Source organism: Balaenoptera ricei, chromosome 18, assembly GCF_028023285.1.
Source record: "Balaenoptera ricei isolate mBalRic1 chromosome 18, mBalRic1.hap2, whole genome shotgun sequence".
Classification (NCBI taxonomy): Eukaryota; Metazoa; Chordata; class Mammalia; order Artiodactyla; family Balaenopteridae; genus Balaenoptera; species Balaenoptera ricei.
Genome location: NC_082656.1, coordinates 73667586 through 73690152, shown reverse-complemented (window position 1 = coordinate 73690152; position 22567 = coordinate 73667586). Strand labels below are relative to the sequence as shown.

Sequence of the window (22567 nt, the reverse complement as noted above, 5' to 3'; positions counted from 1 at the left end):
AATGCCAACCAACTACATGAGTTTTCCTCAACGTTATTTTACTTACGTTAATAAAGAAATACAGAGGCAGTTTTAATGTAGTATTTATAGGAAAATATATAAACTCCTGTGACATAACTGAAATACAAAATGGGATCACCGTATCATCCATTAAAGACTGTCTTGTTTGGATGTTATCTTCCGGCACATAAACAAAAATGTGGGGACTTAAGCGCTCCCTAGAAACCTTCTGGTTACATCTTTGTCTTCTATTTACTTTTGCTGCTGATCAATAGATTTCTATCTATGCGCTGCTACAGTGAATGTATCCTTTTGTCCATAGCGTGCTACCTTGAGACTGAACATGTGAGGAAATATTAACATTGCGTTGATTTGTGCCTTGATGTCACAAGGTCAAGATGAAAAAATTCAAACTGTGATCCTAAATTTTATTTCGGAAGTGCTCTGGTGCTGTACAGATTACGGAATTCACTTTCCTTAGTACCCTTCCTATTTATTCCAGAATACGTGCAAAAAATTCCCCCATCGGGGCATCATTTCTTGGCATGACTTCTCTAAGGATGCTTAAACCACAGAGAGCTAGAGAGTAAACAGAAATTTTAAATGAAACGCTTCCTGAACACTAAATTTGCCAAAAAAACAATGAATCTGGCCTTATTTCTGTTCCAGTCCCCGGTCATTTGGGAGGAGAGGCACTCAGAGATATTGTTACTAACCTAACTCAGATGTGAAACTGTTGGACAAAGAATGCACAAAAGCTCCTCTGCTGTTTTGTGGGGTAGTATGACTCAAGAACGAGATCCTGCTTCAGTCTGCAACAGCCCCGAGACACACACACAGACACACAGACACACACAGAATTACGGTCCTTACCAGGTCCCCAGGCTTGACAGAGACGGCCACCACCACGCCAGGCATTGGGGAGCGCAGAATACTGCTTGTGTCCTCAGCCGCTTTTTCCAGCATAAATTTGTTCAATTCTGCGGCGAGTTTGGTTAGGATATGCACCTTGTACTTAAAGGGAAAAGAAAGTGAGATTAAATGATGAACTTTTCCTCAAATGTAGCATTCATTCAAAATCAGTTTTTAGCTTTTAAATTACACCATCTCTCATGGTTTTTCATGATTGTACACAAAAGCAAAATATATTAGTTTGTTCCTGCCATATGTTGTGAGCCAGTTGTTTAAGAAATTTCTTGAAAGTAGAACTACTCCGGTAATTAATTAGTGATAAATAGTAATCATCCTGTATCTTTTAAGAAAAACACCTCAAAACTTTATAAAGGAAACAGTGAGAATTTCCTTGTATTCCCTTCACCACTTAGAAACTTATCCCAATTGACACAAATTCCGCAGCTGGGCCAGCCCACGGGAGAAAGGGGTGCTGCCAGCAGACACCGGTAGGTGGCAGCAGACAGCCGTGTCAAACTGCCTGCTCCCCGCAAGACAGCGGCTGGACTATGTATCAGTAAGTTAAGACAAAGGGTTTTGGTGTTCATTTTGGGCAAAATAATATTTAAAAATGCACATTTTTTCCAGTGACATAAAATGTTATGTTCACGATTGAAAAAGTTAGCTTTTCTTTTTAGGCACAACACTACGTGGTCTTTCCAATGTAACAAGATGGTTAGAGTTGATAGAGATGAAATATAATGTGAATATCCTCTGCACTAAGAGGCAATAATTCTAGATTTTAAAACCACTGAAAGAAACATGATCTGCAGGGCTTCCCTGGTGGCGCAGTGGTTAAGAATCCGCCTGCCAACGCAGGGGACACGGGTTCGAGCCCTGGCCTGGGAAGATCCCACATGCCGCGGAGCAACTGAGCCCGTGCGCCACAACTACTGAGCCTGCGCTCTAGAGCCCGCGAGCCACAACTACTGAAGCCTGCGCGCCTAGGGCCTGTGCTCCGCAGCAAGGACAAGCCACCACAATGAGAAGCCCCCGCTCGCCGCAACTAGAGAAAGCCCATGCACAGCAAAGACCCAACGCAGCCAAAAATAAATAAATTTTAAAAATAAAAATAAATTAAAAAAAAAAAAAAAAAGATCTGCACAGCCCAGAACTTTAACGGCACATTTTGTAGGTGGCTCTCAAATAATGGGGGGTACATTAAACGCAGTTCAGCCAAACAGAACATTTCTAATAAAGGGAATTTCTGCCTGGCGGGAAAAATCCTAGATCTCTGTGAATGAACACATGAGCCACCGTTTGCTCTGTTCAAACAGAAACAAAATAACATGGCCGGAGGAAGTGTTACCTGGTGAAGTTGGAACCACCACCTGAAGATTTTCAAATTTCTACCAAAGTGCGTTTCCCCGGGGGAAGACAGATGCAGTATCCGGGCAGCTCCATTTTGTTCGGAAAAAGCTGCTGTAACTCAAAGCCTCCTGTGGGCATCGTGATGGCAGGGAGGCACCAGCAAAATGGAATCACCCTTAACTCTGTCCAGGGGCGGTGAAATCTCTTAAGTGTGCTCTCTACGGGGCCTGTTTCAAAAGGCGTGGCGGGAGGGCCCACAGAAGAGCTTCGATGGCCTCAGTTCCAAGCAGGTTTGCGACACCGTGACAGGTTGAATAATAACATCTTTTGCATGTTTCTTTACTCCTGAGTGTGTGTTTTGCAATCAAGAAGTACAAGTGTCTGCCAGTTTCTGAAGGATATGATCCTTAAGTGAAATTACAGTGCAAATAAAAGCTTTTTGCTCCTATTAAAATTCATCTGAGTCGTAAGTGGTGAGGGAAAAAAGCAAGGAGAGTGCATTCTGCTGTCAGTCTAATAAACATTCTGGGCAGAGGGGCTATTTATCAACGACGAATTGTACCTCAAAGTCCTTCATTAAATCTATGGGAGGGGGGGGGGCTACAGGGAGAGGGGAGAATATAATGGTACCAAATCGCACAGTTTTAGTATCTGTGCTCTGTCTGCCTTGGAGAAGAAAATCCAACATCACTAGAAGCATCGGGGTCAACAAAAAAAAGTCCCTTTTCTGGCTGGCGCCATCCTGTGCGGCTCCCCCTCGTGACTGCTCAGCGCTGGGCCCAGTTGGCTCGTTCTCCCCGGAGCGAACAGATCTTTTTTCTTCTTGTTTTTTCGCACAATTTGACTTCAACATGTGAACTCAGGGAAAGTATCTTTCTACACTGAGGACAATGAGACTTATCACATTTCACCACAGTGGATATACCCTTAAAAACTAATTTTAGCTATATCACAAACAAGCCTTAATATAAATAAAATGCTAAGACTGTCCCAAGCTCCAGGTCTCCCCAGAAATGACAAGATCCTGACTAAAACTGGATCCTTTTACTATTTTTATAATTTTCATATCTTTGTGGATTCCTTTCTCTGTAGGACTCCTGCTTTGCTTGGAAAGAGATGTAAAAGAGTCACAAAACTCAATGCCTTTAGATGCAGTCTTTGTTACTGATGAGATGTCCCTTTTCCTTTTGTATTTGTTTATTGTTCTTAAATCTGTTTGGGGGATAAGCGACTTATTGTAATCACAAGTAAAAAATAACAGCGGCGTAAGTGCCTCAGGAGAGGCCCTGTTGCACATAGTTGGCTGAGACATGACCTTTCTGAATATAAAAAGAGGCGGCAGAGAGAAGGTTCTCCTTTTAAGACTACCTTTGATGTTGTCCTGGCCTTCAGCGTGCCCACACAAACACGGCTTCTGGAAACAACCCCTTGGCTGGCGGTGCAGTGGGGCACGGGGCGCAGGCCAGGATGGGAGCTGAGCAGAGAGCAGCATATGGGCCCATCAGAGTGAACTGCCTGGTGAGAACCGTAAAAGCTTTTCGATGCCCCAGAAAAGAAGTCATTTAAGAATGTACACTAGGGCTTTCAGAGCTTATGATCAAAACTGCTATTTATTGGTTCCTCTGACTTCTAAGGGGGCACGGGCAGAGCAGCCGACGGGGTGAGAGATTTCAGGAAAATGCCCCGTGACCTGTGCAGACTTTGATTTTATGCTAAATATTTGAATATTCCTCATGGGCTCCACAGAACTTTCCTGGAGAGTTTTGATTTTCAGTTGTTGTTGTTATTGTTTTCAAGCAGAGAGACCACCAACTCGATGTTTTGGGGGTGGGAGGCCAAGATGTTAAAGGCTCGTTGACGGGACAGAGAAGCACGATCCTGGGAGAAGCCGGAAGGTTCTCCCTCTGCAAGGTCTGGAGAAAGGTCAGCAAGCAGGATTCGAGCCTGCTTGCTGGGGGGGCCGGAAGCTGAGCTGCTCCCGGGCTCATGAGGATGGAACCTCACCCTGGGGGTGGAGGGAGGTGCTCTCCAAACCACAGTCAAATTGTTAAGTTCTTGAAAACACACCTCGCAGTGTAAGCTGGAGCAGAGGACGGGTGCTCCCCGGGCGCCAGCTCCTCAACCCACGGGGCACCGCAGGCGGGAGAGAGGCCCCACCTGATAACCTAACTCTGGTCAAGTGACCCCAGCGCCGGCTCCTAAGCAAATTAATTTTGTGGTGTCTGCAATGTAAAACCATGTCTGACAAGAAAATTTCTCCCAAAAAGTTCAAAAGAAAGAGAGAAAAATCATACCAGACGTAAAAAGGATCAGGAAGAAAACCACAAGAGATGGACAGTTAAAAGGAACGCAATGGAATTGTTATAAAAATGAGCATACAGCTCTTAACAGGGAACCTGACCACGGGGAAAAGGTGGGGGGGCAGAGCCGGGCGGCTGCTGGCAGAGGAGAGGGCCAGTCCTGGTTCTGGGGGGAGAGCTGGCTCTTTAACCAGACTCGGTTAACGAAAACATCCTGCCAGCGGGCATGCCCAGCCGTGCCCTGCACACGCCCCACTCGGCGCCCCGGGCAGCAAAGAGCCCTCATGGCGGACACGCGGCCCTCAGATGGTCACACGACACACCGTCCTGCTGGTGTCCGTGTTAGTTTAGCACATGCATCTCCTCATGGGGCTTAAATCCCTGCTTCTCCCCAAGGCCTCCAGATCCACCGGCGGTGTAACACACCCCACGTGCTCACGTGCTTGTTAGACTCAGGGGTCTGGGGGCCCCTCCAAGAGGAGTGCGTCCAGTTTGTTTATGTATTTTTTCAGTCGCGATTTCAGAGCCTCTCCTGTCCTTCCTCGTAAAGTAGGCTCAGCTCTGGTTTTCTTCCCTACGTCTTTCTCCCCATAATGAGGAGCATACACATGTACAGCTGACGCACTGCTCATGCTTTTTCACATCGACTGTGGGCCCGCTCAGCCAACACGGACTCAAGGATAAATGATGAAGCTTCACTGTCAATTACTTTTCATCAATTATCTTAACATCCTGAAGCACTGGCCTTAGACTGTACTTCGACCTTCACTAAGTAAGGTGGCAAAAACATTTCTTCCAATACAAGGATCTCTTCTCATTCAAAGTTTTACACCTTCTGCCCCAAGGGTCTCCAACCCTTAAGCTGTGTCTTCATTTCCACCACATGGCAGTGAGAGCTAACACTCAGATGCTCCTCTAAAAGTCTACTTTCCTGACTCTGAGCCAGAGGTAAACTGTCAATGTTTTTAAAGTGACAGAAACGACTAGATGCAAAAATGAGGATGCATCTTTGAAAACATCGGTGTTTCAGAAAAATAGGGGGAAAAAAAAAAAAACCCCACAAGATATAAAGCATTTAGGTGGAATTAGAACTGTAATTCAACCTTGTTTTCCTTTCCTACAGTCTTCGTGGGATACATAATTAACACTGGCGGAAGAACAAAGCGAGGGTTCCAAGCCAGGCAAAATACATTCCCCCTCTACTTCAGCATCAGGCCCTACAAAACCAAACCAACAGAAATGTTCACGGAACAATACTGAAAGCACACAGAATTAAAGCTGGAGCTGTCCTGCTGGAGGTACACCCAGGCGAAGAAGGGGGAACGAACAGACAGCAGTTAGAGCGCCTGGCACCGCCGCAGTCACCGGGGCAGCCTGTTAGCATAACGCTGTGACAGCTCCATCGGTACGGTCTCAAGGTAGCTGTCAATCAAGGATGCATCATTTAATCCAGCAGCACTCGGAGGACTCTCTCCGACAACCCACATGACAGCATATCTACAGCTCTATTTATATCAGCACCCAGTTGTGTTTACAATGCTGTTGTAATTAGAAAAGATGCAACAGGCAGCAATATTATTGAGATCTCCATTTTGCAGTACTGCCCTGTAAAGTGTGATCTTGCTTCACAGAGTCATGCTAAATGACAAAAGGCTATTTTCTTCCATCTCCCAGCTCAGACAGCACTTCATTTGCAGCTATCTATAATTAGATTAATGGTGTAGTGCAGTACAAAGCAGGCCCACTTCACATCAGATAGCATATGAATTAGGACAAACACTGATTTCAATTCCAGGCAGAGAAAGCAATGACTGGGGTATTTAGCATACCCTTTATGGTGGAATGAGATGTTAATTGTGTACCATTACCTCTAAACTGCTTGCTTGTTGTATAAATCACTGTGCTAATTGATGCAGAGATAGAAATGTAGCCACAGGCAAGAAAGCAAAGGAATGAGGGCTGAAGATGGTGGATAAAGGATTATCGAGTAAAACCATATGGAGATGAGGTTCCTTTGAAACCTCTCCTTTCTGCCCATGAACAGGATCTCTTAAAAGTACAGAAGAACTCTTGAATCAGGAAAGAAAATTTAATTTTTCGCATTTCTTTTTAAAAACACAAATTTCTTTTAAAAGTTCCTAGCTGCCAGAAATCCAAATAAGAGGCAGGTGGAATTAATCTGAATATACGCTTATAAAAATACGGAACGCGTAGTTTTCAAATAGTTGGAGCACCCTAACAGGGCTTCTGGATCATCGGTTACTAAGTAACACTTGGAAACTACCTGAAGCAGATGTTTCTCTGTTACACATCCACAGGGCAAAAATAAGTTTTTCCCAAGACTTGAGGTTGTTCTTGTAGACCAAAACAAAATACAAAACAAACCTGTGCTGGTTTAGGAGTATGAAAATGAAACTGCACAACTCAGATGGGACTTGAAACCACGGTCTTTTACTTGAGATCACACATCTCGTCTCAGGACTTAATGAAGCTCAGGTTCTTTAAGTCTCATCGCAGAAAGAATTCAGTGAGAGACAAAGTGATAGGTAAGAAGTGGATTTATTACATTATAAAGCAACTATACTCCAATAAAGATGTTAAAGAAAAAAAGAGAGAGGTGGATTTATTTAGAGAGATACACATTCCATAGACAGGATGCAGTCCGTCTCAAAAGGCAAGAATGGCCTTGGGAGAAACACACTCCACAGACAGAGCGTGGGCCATCTCAGAAGGAGAAAGGCCCCGAAATATGGGGTGGTCAGTTTTTATGGGCTGGGTAATTTCATAGGCTAATGAGTGGGAGGATTATTCGGGGGAAGGGGCGGAGACTTCCAGGAGGTGGGCCACCGCCCACTTTTTTATCTTTGATGGTGGGCCTCAAAACTGCCATGGTGCTGGTGGGCGTGTGGTTTTAGCATGCTAATGTATTACGATGAGCGTATAATGAGGTTTAAGGATTTACTGGAAGTCCAATCTTCTGCCATCTTGGACCTAGTTGGTTCTAACCAGTTTTTGTCATGTCCTATGTCTGTGTCTCATTCTTTTAAAGGTTGTACCCTGCCCCCTTCCCTCCCATTTCAATAAGATTTTAATGATGTAGAAGCATTTACTGAGGATGTGAAGCCAACAGAAGAGAACCATTTTTATCTGCCATTGAAACAATGGTAATGCCATCACCAAAACACTCAAATCCGACTACTGCAGTTCATGATTTCACATCGATAGGGAGGAACGAGAAAGGAGATCTGTATTCTTGTTTTTTCTTTTTTTCCCTAAAACTAGCAAAAAATAATAAACAAAGGCACATAATAATTTAAAATGCTGCTCCTTCCTTGTTAAAATGTCCCATTCAGCCATGCAACAGCTCTTATCGGGGTAAAATGAGCATCTCAGAAGCACAAATACAGACACCAAATGCTATACTCGAGAAGTCCAGCTGTTAAAGATCCATAGATAAACGTGCTCTTCGGAAGCTCATGTGTTCACAATTTTTTTTAATAGCAAAGCAACAATAAGGCGCAAATTACTGCTGTGCACTTTTTCACAAATTCAGCTGCTTAGTAATTAGCACCGTTATAACAAAACTTTATTATAGTAAAGTTAATAGTTCAAATTCTCAACTTGATAGTAACAGTTAATATATCCATCTATTGCAAATGCACATTTAAGAAATACTATATACGGTTTAGCCTTGTGAAATACAAATACCGTATTAACGTGCAAGACAATAAAACAAGGTCCCAAGAAACTAGAACGTCTTGTTCAAGTTATCACCTCTGCAACTTGGGGGGAAAAGTCCGGCAGCTCCTTGGTTGGGGGCAACAGAACACCTGTATTGCAACTGCAAAGTCAACAGTTTAAGGTCTGGGTCATAATGCTAAATAATACTTAAAAAAAAAAAAAAAAAAAAAAAAAAAAAAAAAAGCAACTCTGAAGAAACATCAAGGGCCCTTGAAATGGAAACAAATGCCAGCAAAGTAAAGAGAGTGAGCTACCCTGACATAAGGCCTCCCAAGCGTGCAGCAAGGTGACAGAAATGGAAACGCACTGAAGGAAAGCTCTGGAAGCAGGGTAAGGGCCCGCTCCTGATCATTAATCACTTGCTTAGACCACTTAAACCAGAGCAGCCCAGCCTACAGCAAAACTCCGACACACCCCTCACTTGTGGGTCAGCCATGCTGGTGTTAACAGGAGAAGATATATGGCTTCTGATATTGCGTCCCAGTTCCTCAGCATTTGCTCCCTTTAATCGAAAAAGGCAGTTAAACACAAAGTAAATCATTCAGTTAGGTTAGCCGTTTAAGGACATGCAATTGACACTGTCAATATGCTGCAGTGACATAATGTGTCACTTTCAACACGTCCAACTACATTTATGAATCAATCTAGCCTCAAGGTTTCATTTTTTAACTGCTAAGTTGGTTCTTGAACTTCAATGCGCCACAAGGAGCCTCGACGGCAGTAAGGAACAATCTCATTAAGGACAGTGTTTGAGGGAAGAATCACAAAAATAGAGATGGGAGGAACATTCTAACAAAATAAAACAACAAAAATGCATGAAGTCCATTTCAGCAACTCACCTTTCAAAATGCTGGCTAAAAAGGGAAAGGTTTCCAGAAAAAAACTTAAGGCTAATATCAAAACCTTCAATGAAATGAGTTAGTAAGTTTGTGTACATCTCCAGCTAGTTCCTAAAATACAACATACTCTGGAGAGGGGATGTTGGTCAACAATGCAAAAATCTAACCTAATTTTTCTTATTGTGTGTTTTAATCACAAGGGTCCTTCCAATTCTAATATCCTAAGATAAGCAACTTTCCTTTTTTAACAATAGTGCTGAAAATTAAATTGAAATTAATTAAATATTAAACATTAAATCCAGCACTTAATAATAGGATTTATTTCCTCAGTTGGGCTCCACTGAGGTTACTTTCCTTGGAATTTGAAACACTTGTGTCTTAATACAAACTCAAAAATGATGGAAAAGAAAAAAAGCTACTGTATGGGGAGCCAGCCCCACTCCCAGTCTGCAGGGAAGGGGAGCTTGGAGAGCAAGTCATCAGCGGGTTCCTGAAGGAGTCTGTTAATGGGGCAACTTCCCTGGAGCTGGGCGCCGTGGGACGCTGTGTGCAGGTGTGCCCTGATAAAGGCACCCAGCCTCTGCTTTGCCCAGGTGCCCACAAGCTGTCTAACATATGCCACAAAGGTAATTTGCTGGGATAAGTGGCACTTTCCCATCCACAAAGGCAAGTCCATTGACAATGCACTGTACAGAACTCACAAAATAGAACATGTGCGTTCTGTTCGATCAGGAGCCTCCGTGACACGTTATGACTATAATGAGTCATTTCTTTCTATTCTACACAAGAAAAATATTATAGATCTTTGAAAGCCTTGTGCTCAAATAAAACCAGCTAACATCTATTAACATTACAGGCTGTTTCTATTCTGCATCCTGAATTGCTTTATGTAATTACGAGTTTATAAGGTATTTGGTAAGCCAGTTAAGAAGGTGCCTTTTTAAAGCACTGTATAATTTGGGGTACAACGAAACGTTCTCTTGAAAATCTATAATTAGGGCAGCATCAGCTTACAAAGAAGTACAGGAAATGTTATAAAAACACAATTATGTAAATAAGCACACAGGTAGGGAAGTGTACCATTTTGCTATGTCCCCACCCCTCTTCTCTTCTCCTCTTCTCTGTGAATTATTCTTTGCTCATCTCAAGTTAAAGTAATGCTGTCTACAGGGTGCAGAATAAGCAAACTCTGGGGAAGAGACTTTGGGGAGCTTGGCCTTCCCTTGCAAGTTCTTCAGTGCTGAGTCGGAGCACCAGAGGCCTGGGAAGTGTGCCAATGCCAGGAACTCTTCAACAATGCTTTGACTTTACAAGGATTTTTTAAATGATAAAATATTTTTGCTATTACGTATTCACTGAAGAAACTCAGAATCTAATACACCAAAATGCTGGCTTACATGGGTCAGAAATGCAGAAACTAAAACATGTAAAGATAAAGCAAACAAAGCTCAAGAAGACAGTACTACCATGTAGTAAACTGTTGACCAAGAAGATCAAAGCAGAAAACAACTAAAGAGAATTATAGCATGCCTCCCCAAAATATGCCCCTTTTGGTGAAAGGACTGTTTTGAGCTGAAAGCAATTAGCTCTCTATCCTCTCCTTCCTGTCTAAAAGTTGGACATAAATGTCCTCTGTAAAGGTGTCTCCCTCTCCCACACCAGGAGAAGAACCACTCCAAAGACAACTCTTATCACCTGAGAGGACTCTTCTCTGCATAATAAACCTTACTAAACAGCCTTTTTTAAATCACACATTTCCTAGTTATCTTCTCACAACTTACCCTACCCCAGAAGCCCCAAACCCCTTTGTCTAACCTCTTCTCCACACTGTATTGCCCTTTGTTGAGATGGTATACAGCCCCAAATTCTCACTGCCTCAAGCGACATTTCTTTATGAACTCCCATGTATATGTAATATAATCTACTTTTTCCCCTCTTGTTAATCTGCTTTGTTAGTTTAATTTACAAGGCTCTAGGCACTGAATGTAAGAAGACAGAAGAGAAAGTTTTCCTTCCCTACACAGTCCCGCAACCACTGGTCCAAATTACTGGGAATGATCTCTATCAGGGGATCTCTATTGCTTAGCAATTTTACAGCTTAGAATTCTGACATATCTTAGAAAATTTAACCAGGGCTACTAAATGGACTTCTGACGCGCTACATATTGTGCATTACAAAGAACATACAACACTGAAGGTAGATGAGACCTGAAAAGCCACGTGCCAATCGAGGGAACAGGAGGTATGGCTGTCACATTGGAAATGGCAAAAGTGAAAAACACAAGTCTTCGAAGCCAAATGACCTGAGTCTGACATCACCTTTTGGCCTACTGACGTAACTCCTCAGAACAAATTTCTTCATTTCTAAAATCAAGATAATAATTAAATGATTAAATCAACAAAGATTTGCAAAGTAACTAGGAAATGCCTGACAGTAACTATTCACCAAATATTATTTCCTGTCTCCTTCTCAAACATCTCAGATTGTCATCGTGGATCAGTAACTTCTAACTGTTATAGTTCTAGCTCTGTGGTTCCACATTTGGGAACAAATAGATTCAATTTTGCAAACACCACCTCTGACCCTAAGATCAAAGAAAGTAAGTTGGTTTTGGTATTAAGAGAGCTTCTAGATGAGGCAGTGCAGGACTCTGGGGTTATCCTTGCCTTAGAGACTTAAAGAGGTGCGTGGTGAACTGGAGAAACAGTTTGGTTCATTCACTCAAAAACATTTGTCAAGCATACCTGGGCAACATGAGTATACAAGATAAACAGGGGAAAAAATGGCTCCTGACCTCAAACACCATAATCTGGCCAGAGAGAAAAGACATTCATGAATGACACAATATAAATATAAATACAAATATAAATATAAATGAGTCCTACAAAGGATGTGATCAATATGAGGTAGGCTTTTTGATTTTAGCCCCGCTCTTAAAGAAATCCTCCCAGGTTGGGATTCAGGGGAGAACAATGATTTAACTTTTAGGAGCTGGAGTCAGATACTTAAGACTTCTAACTCGCTCACCTAGGAGCCTGGAAACAGAACTTAAACTTTCTACATCTTGAATTCCTTGTTTATAAACTGCGGATCGTAATAGTGCCTACTACAAAAGGTTGTTGTGAGAAACAACCAATTGCTCACTGAAGAAATCGAACAGGAAACCAGAAAGTACCTAGAGACAAATGAATATTAAAACACGATGATCTAAAACCTATGGGACGCAGCAAAAAGCAGTTCTAAGAGGGAAGTTTATAGCAATACAAGCTTACCTCAGGAAACAAGAAGAATCGCAAACAACCTACCTAACCTTACACCCAAAGGAACTAGAGTAAGAAGAGCAAACAAACCCAAAGTTAGTAGGAGGAAAGAAATCATAAAGATCAGAGCAGAAATAAATGAAACAGAAACTAAAAAACAATAGAAAAGATCAATAAAACTAAAAGCTGGTTCTCTGGAAAGATAAACAAAATGGATAAACCTTTAGCCAGACCCACCAAGAAAAAAGGGAGAGGGCCCAAATCAATAAAATCATAAACGAAAAAGGAGAAGTTACAACCAACACCACAGAAATGCAAAGGATCGTAAGAGAATATGACGAACAACTATCCACATATGCCAATAGAATGGACCACCTAGAAGAAATGGACATATTCTTAGAAAGGGACAAGACTGAACCAGGAAGAAATAGAAAATATGAGCATACCAAGCACAAGGCATGAAATTGAATCAGTAATTTTAAAACTCTCAACAAGCAAAAGTCCAAGACCAGACGGCTTCACAGGAGAATTCTACCAAACACTTAGAGCAGAGTTAACACCTATCCTTTTCAAACTCTTCCAAAAGGCTGTTATGAGGATTCAGTGAATTCTTTTATGAGGAATGCTCAAAACACAGGAAATGCCACATTAGTATTTAATAGCCATTATTACTACTGTTTTTGTTGTTTTTATTATTAATACATGTCTACAGATAGAGGGGAAATTAAGTAAAAGGGAAAAGAACTAACATCTTTTTCATACTCTGCTCAGAATATTTCTGGCCACCAAATGTGTGAGCATTCCCCCCCTCCCCCGCAAAGCAATTCTCCAGCTCTCTTTGAATGCCAACTGGGTGTCCCTACAATTCAATTCAGTTCTGATGCTATGATTCCGCAGGTTAAGGGCTCAGTCTCATGAGCCTGCCCCCCACTTCAGACACCAATTGCAAGTCCAGGTTGTCACCTGTGCTTCTGACAGACTGGCTATAAACTGGAGGTTCCCACAACCCTCTCCTTTGTTTTGATAATTTGTCAGAATGGCCCACCGAACTCAAAAAACAGTTTACTTCCTGGATTACTGGTTTATTATAAAAAGGATACAAAGGAACAGCCAGATGCGAGATGCCTAGGGCAAAGCAGGGGGAAGAGGTACAGAATGTCCATATGCCTCTGCAGGTGTGTCCTCTCCCGGCACCTCCACGTGTTCACCAATCCAGAAGCTCTCCAAACCCCTTCGGTTAAGAGAGGTTTTAAACGGAGGCTTCATTACACAGACACGGGTGGATTAAATCACTGGACATCAGTGATAAAGTCAACTTCCAGCCTCTCTCCCCTCCCCGAGGTTGGGGGTGAGGCTCAAAGCTCCAACTCTTCAATCACCGGGCTGGTTCCCTGCCCACCAGCCCCTCCACCTCAGGGGCTTCTCAAAAGTCACCTCATTAACCTAAGCTCCGGTGTGGCTGAGAGGGGCTCCTTATAAATAACAAGAGGGGCTCCTTCTACCTTTATCACTCATTTCACTTAGGAAATTCCAAGGGTTTTAGGAGCTCTGTGCCAGGAATGGGACAAAGACCAAATACATACTTCTTATTTATATCACAATATCTCAAAAGTCAGAATTCAGACGCCAGAATTCTTGCGCATGTTCCCTGGGAAGACACTGGAGGCTGCTCTGGGTAGGTCTAGAATTAATGAAAACACAAGGACCTACATCTCTCTCAAAGAGCACATATCTCACAAATACACAGCTTATTAATCCTTCAGGGAAATTCACTTGGAATTTCCTCTGATAAAATTGTCAGCCTAAGAATTTGGCCTTCTATTCAATCCTCCTGAGTTCTCTCCTGACCAGAAACTTTACCCTACCTATGCTGATCCGACTACCAAAATCTTTCCCCAGACTTTGGGTCTGTGTTTCTAATTCCACATGGCAGGGGAAGTCATATTTGAGGAACTTGAGATTTACTAGGAAAAGAGAACTGGGGACTCAGTGAACCTTGAAAGCTCTTATAAAATTTAAGATGTATTTTACGGACTTAACAACAGTTACAGGCTGGCTGTACAAGTCCTACAATATAAGAGGTGTGCAGAACAAGCTTACAATCCCCTCTCTCCTCCAGTCTCACTCCCCAGAAGTCACAGTAATAATTTGTGTTGAGAAATCTACTCACATAAATCTATAAAAACATAAACATTCACATCCATGTTTATAAATGCTTTTACACTGGGTAAAATACAACAGTGACGTCAGCCTATCTGAAAAGGGGGAAATCCATGATGTTTTGCCATTTGCCATCCTTGACTCACTCTATAAACTTTTAAACACAAGGATGTTTAAGACAGAAAGAACTTTAGGTCACTTCTTTTCACGTGCTTAGTTCATCTGAAGCAGAGGGAAAATCCCCAACCCCCTCTGTAACACACAAACTCGGCCCTGGACAACTCCAGAATGTCTCCGAAGAGCCCCAACTGGCCCCGTCAGGCCCTCTTACCCAGGGCTCAGCTCCCTTGTCCCCAAGAATTACAAACCCAGTTGTAAATATGACCTGAAGGCCCTGGGGGTGCTCCCCGCTCGGCTTCTCCGACCCTTCCCGACGCCGCACGGACAAATCACGCATTCTGCCAACTGTTCTACCTCCCTCTCCTTTTCTCAAAGTTGTTTCCTTTTTTTCTAATGACCCCCAACAGCGTGACTTGTTATCTGTATACAACAGATAACTGTGCCTGGTTGCAATGACTCCATGATAATTTCTCGGAGGTCTCCGTCCTTCACCCGCATAAAAGTGCGCATTGTCTCAAATACTAATGTTCATACTAATCATCATAAAGTTCTCTTAAATTTACAAATTGTCACCACTCAGTGATTCAGAGTCCGGAAGGCCAGAAATGCCAAAAGCAATCACCAAGAGCTTTAGTCATAGAAGTTAAGATCTTTTCCCTGTGGACTAATTTGTAAGTGATAGCTATCTAATCAAATTGAAAAAGGTCTACCTAACTTTTACCATTACTGTTAAATAATGCTACACAGTAGCTGCGAAATAACGCTAGAAATACTTCACTTGTATAATCTGGAGACCAGGAGTACTGAATCTCAGATATTCTTTGCTGACCTGCAGTTCTTTGCTCTGGGTTGCAAATACTGGAAAGAGAGAGTCCCAGGAAGATGGGACGGGATGGCTGCCGTCGAGCAGCCTCACTCCATGGCATCTAGCTTAGTGAAGCCATCCTGAATCAGGTTCTGGGCCTCCGTTACACAGGCTTAGAAACCACACTTCCTCCAATAAGCTTAGAATGGATCATTCTCAGCTAGACGGATTCACTGTCAAGCTCACAAGAAACTGATGTGTAAACCATCTTACGAATTTACAAGATGGTTGTACAGAAATATAGTTATAAAGGGAACTAGCACACCCCCTAACTGTAGTGTGGGTACATAAATTATGGTCAGTGGTTGTTGGATAAATATGGAATGAGCAGAAGGGGCATCAGCTGATCAAAGGCAATGCTTTCCACTAAGTTAGCTTGAGCAGTGGTTTTCAAATGAGAAGCATCAAAACTCACCTGGAGGGCTCGTTAAAACCCAGAGTGCTGGGCCCCACCTCCAGAGTTTCCAATTCAGGACTGGGTTGGAGCTTGCATTTCTAACAGGTTCCCAGGAGCCACACTTGGAGAAGCATGGACGCAAGACACCTTTCTCCATTACTGGAACAGCCTTTCTAATGGGACTATCTTAGACCATTTGGGCTGCTGTAACAGAATACTATATGTATGGCTCATGGCTCATGGCTCATAAACGATAGACACTGGTTTCTCACTGTCCTGGGGGTTGGGAATCCAAGATCAAGGCACTGGCAGATCTGGGGTCTGGTGAGACCCACTTCCTGGTTCACAGATGGCCATCTTTTTGCTGTGTCCTCATAATGGTAGAAGGGGCAAGGGATCCCTCTGGGGTCCCTTTTATAAAGCACTAATCCCATTCATGTCCTAGTCAACTCCAAAATGCTCCACTTCCAAATACCATCACATTGGAAGTTAGGTTTCAACATATGAACTTTGGTGGGGAGGCAATCATTCTGTTTATAGCAGGGACCTTAGTTCATGTCCACTGAGAAGCCTTTCTCTCCCTAGACTCAGCTGAACTAGGGAGAACTACACTGCTTCTTTGACTCTTGCTCTAGCTAGAAAAATCTTCTAACATATTCTTTCTTCATAAAACTGGGGTTCAGTTTCTGACTTTGTGTGGTCTATGATTGTCACCTCACTTTCTAGTCTCATTTCCTCAACCAACAGAAGGGGGAGAATATTGCTTGTCTTATAGAATTTTTTTTAAATTGTGTAAGAAAACTTACACGTCTATTTTAAGATTTGAATGAGATAACGTATGTGAATTATCTGGCACAATTCCCAGCACACAAAGTGCCCCGTGAATGGTAACTACTGCCATGACTCTTGTCATGAAGTGAACTGTATCTCCCCAAAATCTACATGTTGAAGTCCCTAACCCCCAATGTGATTATATGTGGAGACAGGGCCTTTAAGGAGGTAATTAAGGTTAAATGAGGTCATAAGGGCGGGGCTCAATGCAATAGGACTGGTGCCCTTATAAGAAGAGGAAGAAACACAAGGAGTGCACCCACACAGAGGAAAGACCATGTGAGGACCCAGGGAAAAGGACAGCCATCTGCAAGCCAAGGAGAGGCCTCAGAAGAAACTGAAACCCAGCAGGACCCTGCAGGGCCCTCCTGAGTACAAAAGCCCCTCTGTGTTCCCTGTTTCTTGTCTGCAGAAAAAGGCTTTAGGGACTTCCCTGGCACTCCAGTGGTTAAGCCTCCATGCTTCCAACGCAAGGGGAGTGGGTTTGATCCCTGGTGGGGGAACTAAGATCCCACATGCTGCGTGGGTGGCCAAGAAAATTTTAAAAAAGAAAAGAAAAAGAAAAAGGAAAAGGCTTTAGTCTCCTACAACTTCTCTGAGTTCCAAAGAACAGACTCAGTTACTAATAAGGGAAGCAAGGGAATGCAGAAACAAAGGAAAAGCAGTCAAGCAAAAAACGTAATGATAGCTTAAACAATAGTTCAGCAATAAAACAGAGTCCTAGTTCCTCCTCAAGGGATACACACAACAATCTGATGCATATCTTTGAGTTGTTCTGCAAAAACTAAGACCCCCCCCCCCACCCAGGTGGAGGATGGTGACTACCTGCTGACCCTGACCCCAGGCTGGTGGAAACCAGAAGGTTGATTATTAAGATTCCTGAAACATCACCCTGTTACCTCACCACCAACCAATCAAAAAAAAGTCCACAAGCTTCAACCCTCACCCCAAGTGCTGCCTTTAAAAACCCTCCCGAAAGCCATCGAGGAGTTCAGGTCTTTTGAGCGTTAGCTACCCATTCTTCTTGCTCGGCACAGTGCAATAAACGCTGTACTTTCCTTCACCACAACCCGGTGTCCGTAGACTGGCTTTGCTGTGTGGTGGGGGAGTGGACCCGAGTTCAGTTCGGTAACAAAAACAAACCTGCCGACACCCTGATCTTGGACTTCCAGACTCCAGAACTGTGAGAAAATAAATTTCTGCTATTTAAGCCACCCAGTCTGTGGTCCTTGGTTATTGCGGTCTGAGCTGACTAATAACCCTGTTCACGGAAGGAACGTCTTTAATGTAGCTTTTGCATGTATTCAGTCTTGCCTATTTGATGTTTCAAAGTTTTGGTGTCTACAGTTTCTATCTCGTTAATTTTTCTTTGACCTCAGTGTTGCTGTCCCTGAGTTAGACCGTATACATTATTAGAAGGGTGAGATTAGGAAAAGAAACACGTTAATATAGGTGGAAGGACTCTCTGGTTCCATAAGTAACCTTCTGAGGTTGGAGAACAGCACTGGGCTCAAAGTATCTCCTGGAGAGGGGTTCTCTTTAGATGAGCACACATTTTAGATGGACTGAAACCAGGCATAACTGCCCAACATCTGGGCAGCTGGGGCAGTATTCATTTGATCTCTTGGTTTATTGAAAACTATGGGGAAGCTAAAAAGTCGTAGAAAAGTTGGCAAGGTAACTTCAAATGCAATGCATATGTTATTGAACAAACTTATTAAGTACAAAACCCTTGAAAAGAAGCTTTAATATTAAAAAAATTACAATATACCCAAAGGAGAATTCCATCTAGTCTCAACAAATGACAACAAATGTAGTGCTAGATCACTGTTGCCTTTGGTCTGGCATCTGCAAGAGAAAATTATACACTGAACAAGGTTGACTTTTAACTTTCAACCTTTCTACAACCTTACTAGAATATGGAGAGTCCAGTAACTCCATTTGTTTTAAAATTAATCACCTCAATCTGAAAAAGTCCCCAGGAGAAAATGGATTGAACCAGAATTGTTTAGATCTTCTCCTGGACAGGACTCCATTCTTGCCAAATTTCTTACTTTGGTTAACTTCAGAGGTGATTTGAGACCCAGACTGATCTGAAGATGGGTTTCAAATATTGTCTATCTTATTTTTAAAAAATGAATCTGTTATTCATTCCCCCTGAATGACAGAAGCATGATTTAAATGAATATTCCTTCAAAACTCTTCATTAGAGACTCTTAACTTGGGGAGACAATAAAGTACTAGCACCTCTAGTAAACTCTCAGGCCACCTGTGATTCAGAAACACACAAAATATTTTTTCCTGGCTTCTTCTGTGTTGTTTTGAAAATCATCATCTGTGAAAGAAAAAACTTTTTTAAAACGTCAAATATATTTAAAATTTGTTTACATCAGGAAGTATGACACAGTTCACATGAGCTTTGGTCTTATCTTTGTCGACATGATGGGCCAACGTGCTACTCTGCGGCAAAGTACTCGGCAGTGGAAGTGTGGAAGCCGGAGTGTCAGCCCCCTTGGGAACCCTGGCCACTGCGCTCTACCGGGAGAAAGCACAGCACAAAAGGCTGGAACCAACTTTACTAAAATGCTACTTGTCCCAATACGAAAGTCTGTCTTGAGGCATCCTGGATGCCTTGCCTATCATCCTGCCAAATAAAAGAGGTCACCTAGTACTAGAGAGCTGAGGATAAAGCTGAGTGGCCTAGAAATAGTGATGCCTGGGCCAGGAAAAAAAAAAAAAAAAAAAAAAGGAACAGTTTCTCTGTCAAACGTTGGAAGTCATCATTATCAGAACTACAACTATTTTACTAATATCTTATATCCCAAGGGATGGATAGATAAACCATCTATTTCAGCCCAACATCCCAATAGGACGATGACCCATCTCCCAGGGCGATAAGCTCTAGTGTCTCCAGTATGTGAACACTGATGCTGACAAAGGAAAAAATCTTATTTTCTAAGCCTCTTTTGGGAAGAGCAAAGGCTACTGATATTTTAGAACCGGTGAAGCAGTTCCAAGCTGAGCAGTGGAAGCAAACTCAGTGTTCTATGCACAGACTTTGCACCTCTGATTTCTACCTGTGACCAGTGGAGTCCTCCCCGTCATCCCAACTCGTGGTTTTCCACACGTCATGAAGTGACAACAATCACTTTGCCCACAATGCCAGTGGAAGCCTTGCTGGCTGTCGCTGCCGAGTTCTCAGAAGCAGAGAAGTGAGTCAGCGCCCTGTTGAAAGCTTTCAGCAAGGTGTGGGGCAAAAGACATTTTTCTCTACCGCAAAGAAGTGTGCCAACATCACAGAGCTGGGTCTTCAAACTGCTCCCACCCCAGAAACACCACTGTGAAACAGTTCAACAGGGAGGAGTTATACTTTTCAAACGTACTTAAAGAGTACAGCTGGCGATGGAACATTACTCAGCCATAAACAGGAACGGAGCGCTGATATATGGCACAACACGCGAACCGCAAAAAAAGATTATGCCAAGGGAAGGAAACCCAGCACAAAAAGTCACATATTATATGATTCCCTTTATATGAAACATCTAGAGTAGGGTGTTCCAGAGAGAGAAGGCAGGATAGTGGTCACCAGAGTCTGGGGAGAGAGGGAAATGAGGAGTGATTGCTTAGAGGGTACAGAGTACCCTTTGGGAGCACTTTGGGATAAAAAATGCATCGGGAATAGATAGAGATGACACCACTGCTCGTGTGCTAAATGCCACAGAATGGTACATTTTTAAATGGCTAATGGTTAATTTTATGTTACGTGAATTTGAACTCAATTTTTAAAACAGAATACATTTGGCCACATGAACACTGTAACACTTTCCTTTTAAGGCTCTTTAGTTATGAGTATGAATGCTGCTGATTTGAGGCTGGCCTCTCTCTTTTTTAGTGTCTTCTCCAATAGACAGTAATAACCTCCACAAGGTAGAGATCACAGTGTCTGGTACATAGAAGACACCAATTTTGCAGATGATAAAAGAAGAGAATCTATAATCTTTGGGCCAAGCTACACACGAGTCCATGAGAGCCAGAGGAGGCAAAAAAGTGGCCAGCTATGAAAAGTTCCAATGATGAAGAATCAAATTCCATGAGCCTCAAACGTGACAATTTCCCTTAGAGAAATTTATGGGGTCTTGGAAACCTCAAGGAATTCTTTTGAAAATTTATTTCTGCCTAGACATCACTGAAATTTAGACAGAGGTTCATACTCTATTTTTCTTGCCGACAGTATCACTAATGTTCACCTTGCAAAGATGACCTCACTGATAGGAGAACAGAGGAAACGTCTTGGTATGAATTTAATTTGAAGACTCTTAGAGAGTCAGTTTGTTGACAGGAGCCTGGAAAAGTCCTGGCCGCTTTCACTGTATCTGCTGCCTCTTGCCTGGGTAAGTCAGCATGTGTTGCCACTAAAGTTTAAAAAAAAAAAAAAATTTAATAGACTGAGTGTCAGAGAAGAGAGAGAGGCTACACTGCTTTACCATTTCACAATTTTAACTTCTTATTCAAGCTAAAGGATAGCCGGCTTCTCAGATATATACTTCAAAACCAAAATCAGGTTAATTTTTTGTTTCATTTGCACAATTTTTCATATTTTTATTTTCATTAATTTTTACACTCAAAAAATGAGAGAAAAACGTGACAATTCTTGGCAAAGATAATGTTTATCTTCTATGAAAAGAAAATTGATTTCCAGGGCAATAAAATAAATTGTACATCTGAATGATACAGCTTCTGTGACTATCGAATACTGTGATTCCTCCCCCCGCCCCCGAGGCCCCATCTTTCTGCTATTTTTGGCTCTGTGTAAATTAGGGGAGAGAGGACTATGAAATTCAGAGACAAAAGAGACCCCACAAATCCTGAGAGACAAAGAGCACCGCCTCTGCTTCCAGCTTCCCATGAGACCTTGTGCCCTCAGATTTCCATCCTGGGAATTTCATGGTCTGAGAATTCAATCCTAGAACTCAAGTTGCCAACCCTTGTAGTTTCCTGAACACACTGTGCAGTTTCATGGCTCCATGGCCGTGTCTGTGGTATCATATCCTTCTAGAATATTCTCCCCATTTTCCTTTGCTTGCCTGACTCACAATCATTCCTTAAGCCTCAGTCAAGGTGTCATCAAGTCAGGAGCCTTCCCCAAATTCCACTTATTGGCTCCTATGTCACCCTGGCTAACGGTCGGTCTTATCTACCATATTATGTTGAAATTACCAGTTTAGGTGTCTGTCTCCTTTACCAGACAGACAGAAAAAGGAGAAGCAGTCATTTTACAGTGGAGAAACCAAGCACCACCTTAACCAAGTCATCAGAGAAATGGCACCAGTAACGGGGAGACAGAAACATGCTCTTCCTCCTGATGTGATATACTGAGACGGACACAGCATCTCTTCCATGCCCTCCCTGCCAAAAATGTGTAACCTAATGTGATGATGAGGGAACAACAGACAACTCTAAATTGAGGGACATGTGACAGAATAACTGGCCTGTCTTTAAAAGCGTAGAGATCATCAAAGACAAAGAAAGACTGAAGAACTGTTCCAGACTAAAGGAGACTAAAAGGACATGAAAACTGAATGCAATGTGATTCTGAATTAGATCCTGGACCAGGAAAAAAAAATTTTTTTTTCTCTTGCTATAAAAGACATCAGTAGAAAAACCAGAAAACTTTGAAAGGCTTACAGGTTAGACAATGGTACTGTAGCAATGTTAATTTCCTGCTCTGTGATTATACAAGGGAATAGTTGTCCTCTCATTAGAAAATACCCACTTAAGTGTTGCTAGCAAC

The 22567-nt window shown here is 42.5% G+C and overlaps 1 protein-coding gene across 1 annotated transcript in view; it reads right to left on the bottom strand.

Annotated features, from left to right (window-relative positions):
* PCCA (propionyl-CoA carboxylase subunit alpha) overlaps positions 1-22567 on the bottom strand; it is a 374750-nt gene that overhangs the window by 13308 nt on the left and 338875 nt on the right. Inside the window, exon 22 of the mRNA XM_059903326.1 lies at positions 874-1014. Within this exon, the coding sequence (XP_059759309.1) occupies positions 874-1014 (141 nt within the window). The remainder of the gene's footprint in view (positions 1-873; positions 1015-22567) is intronic.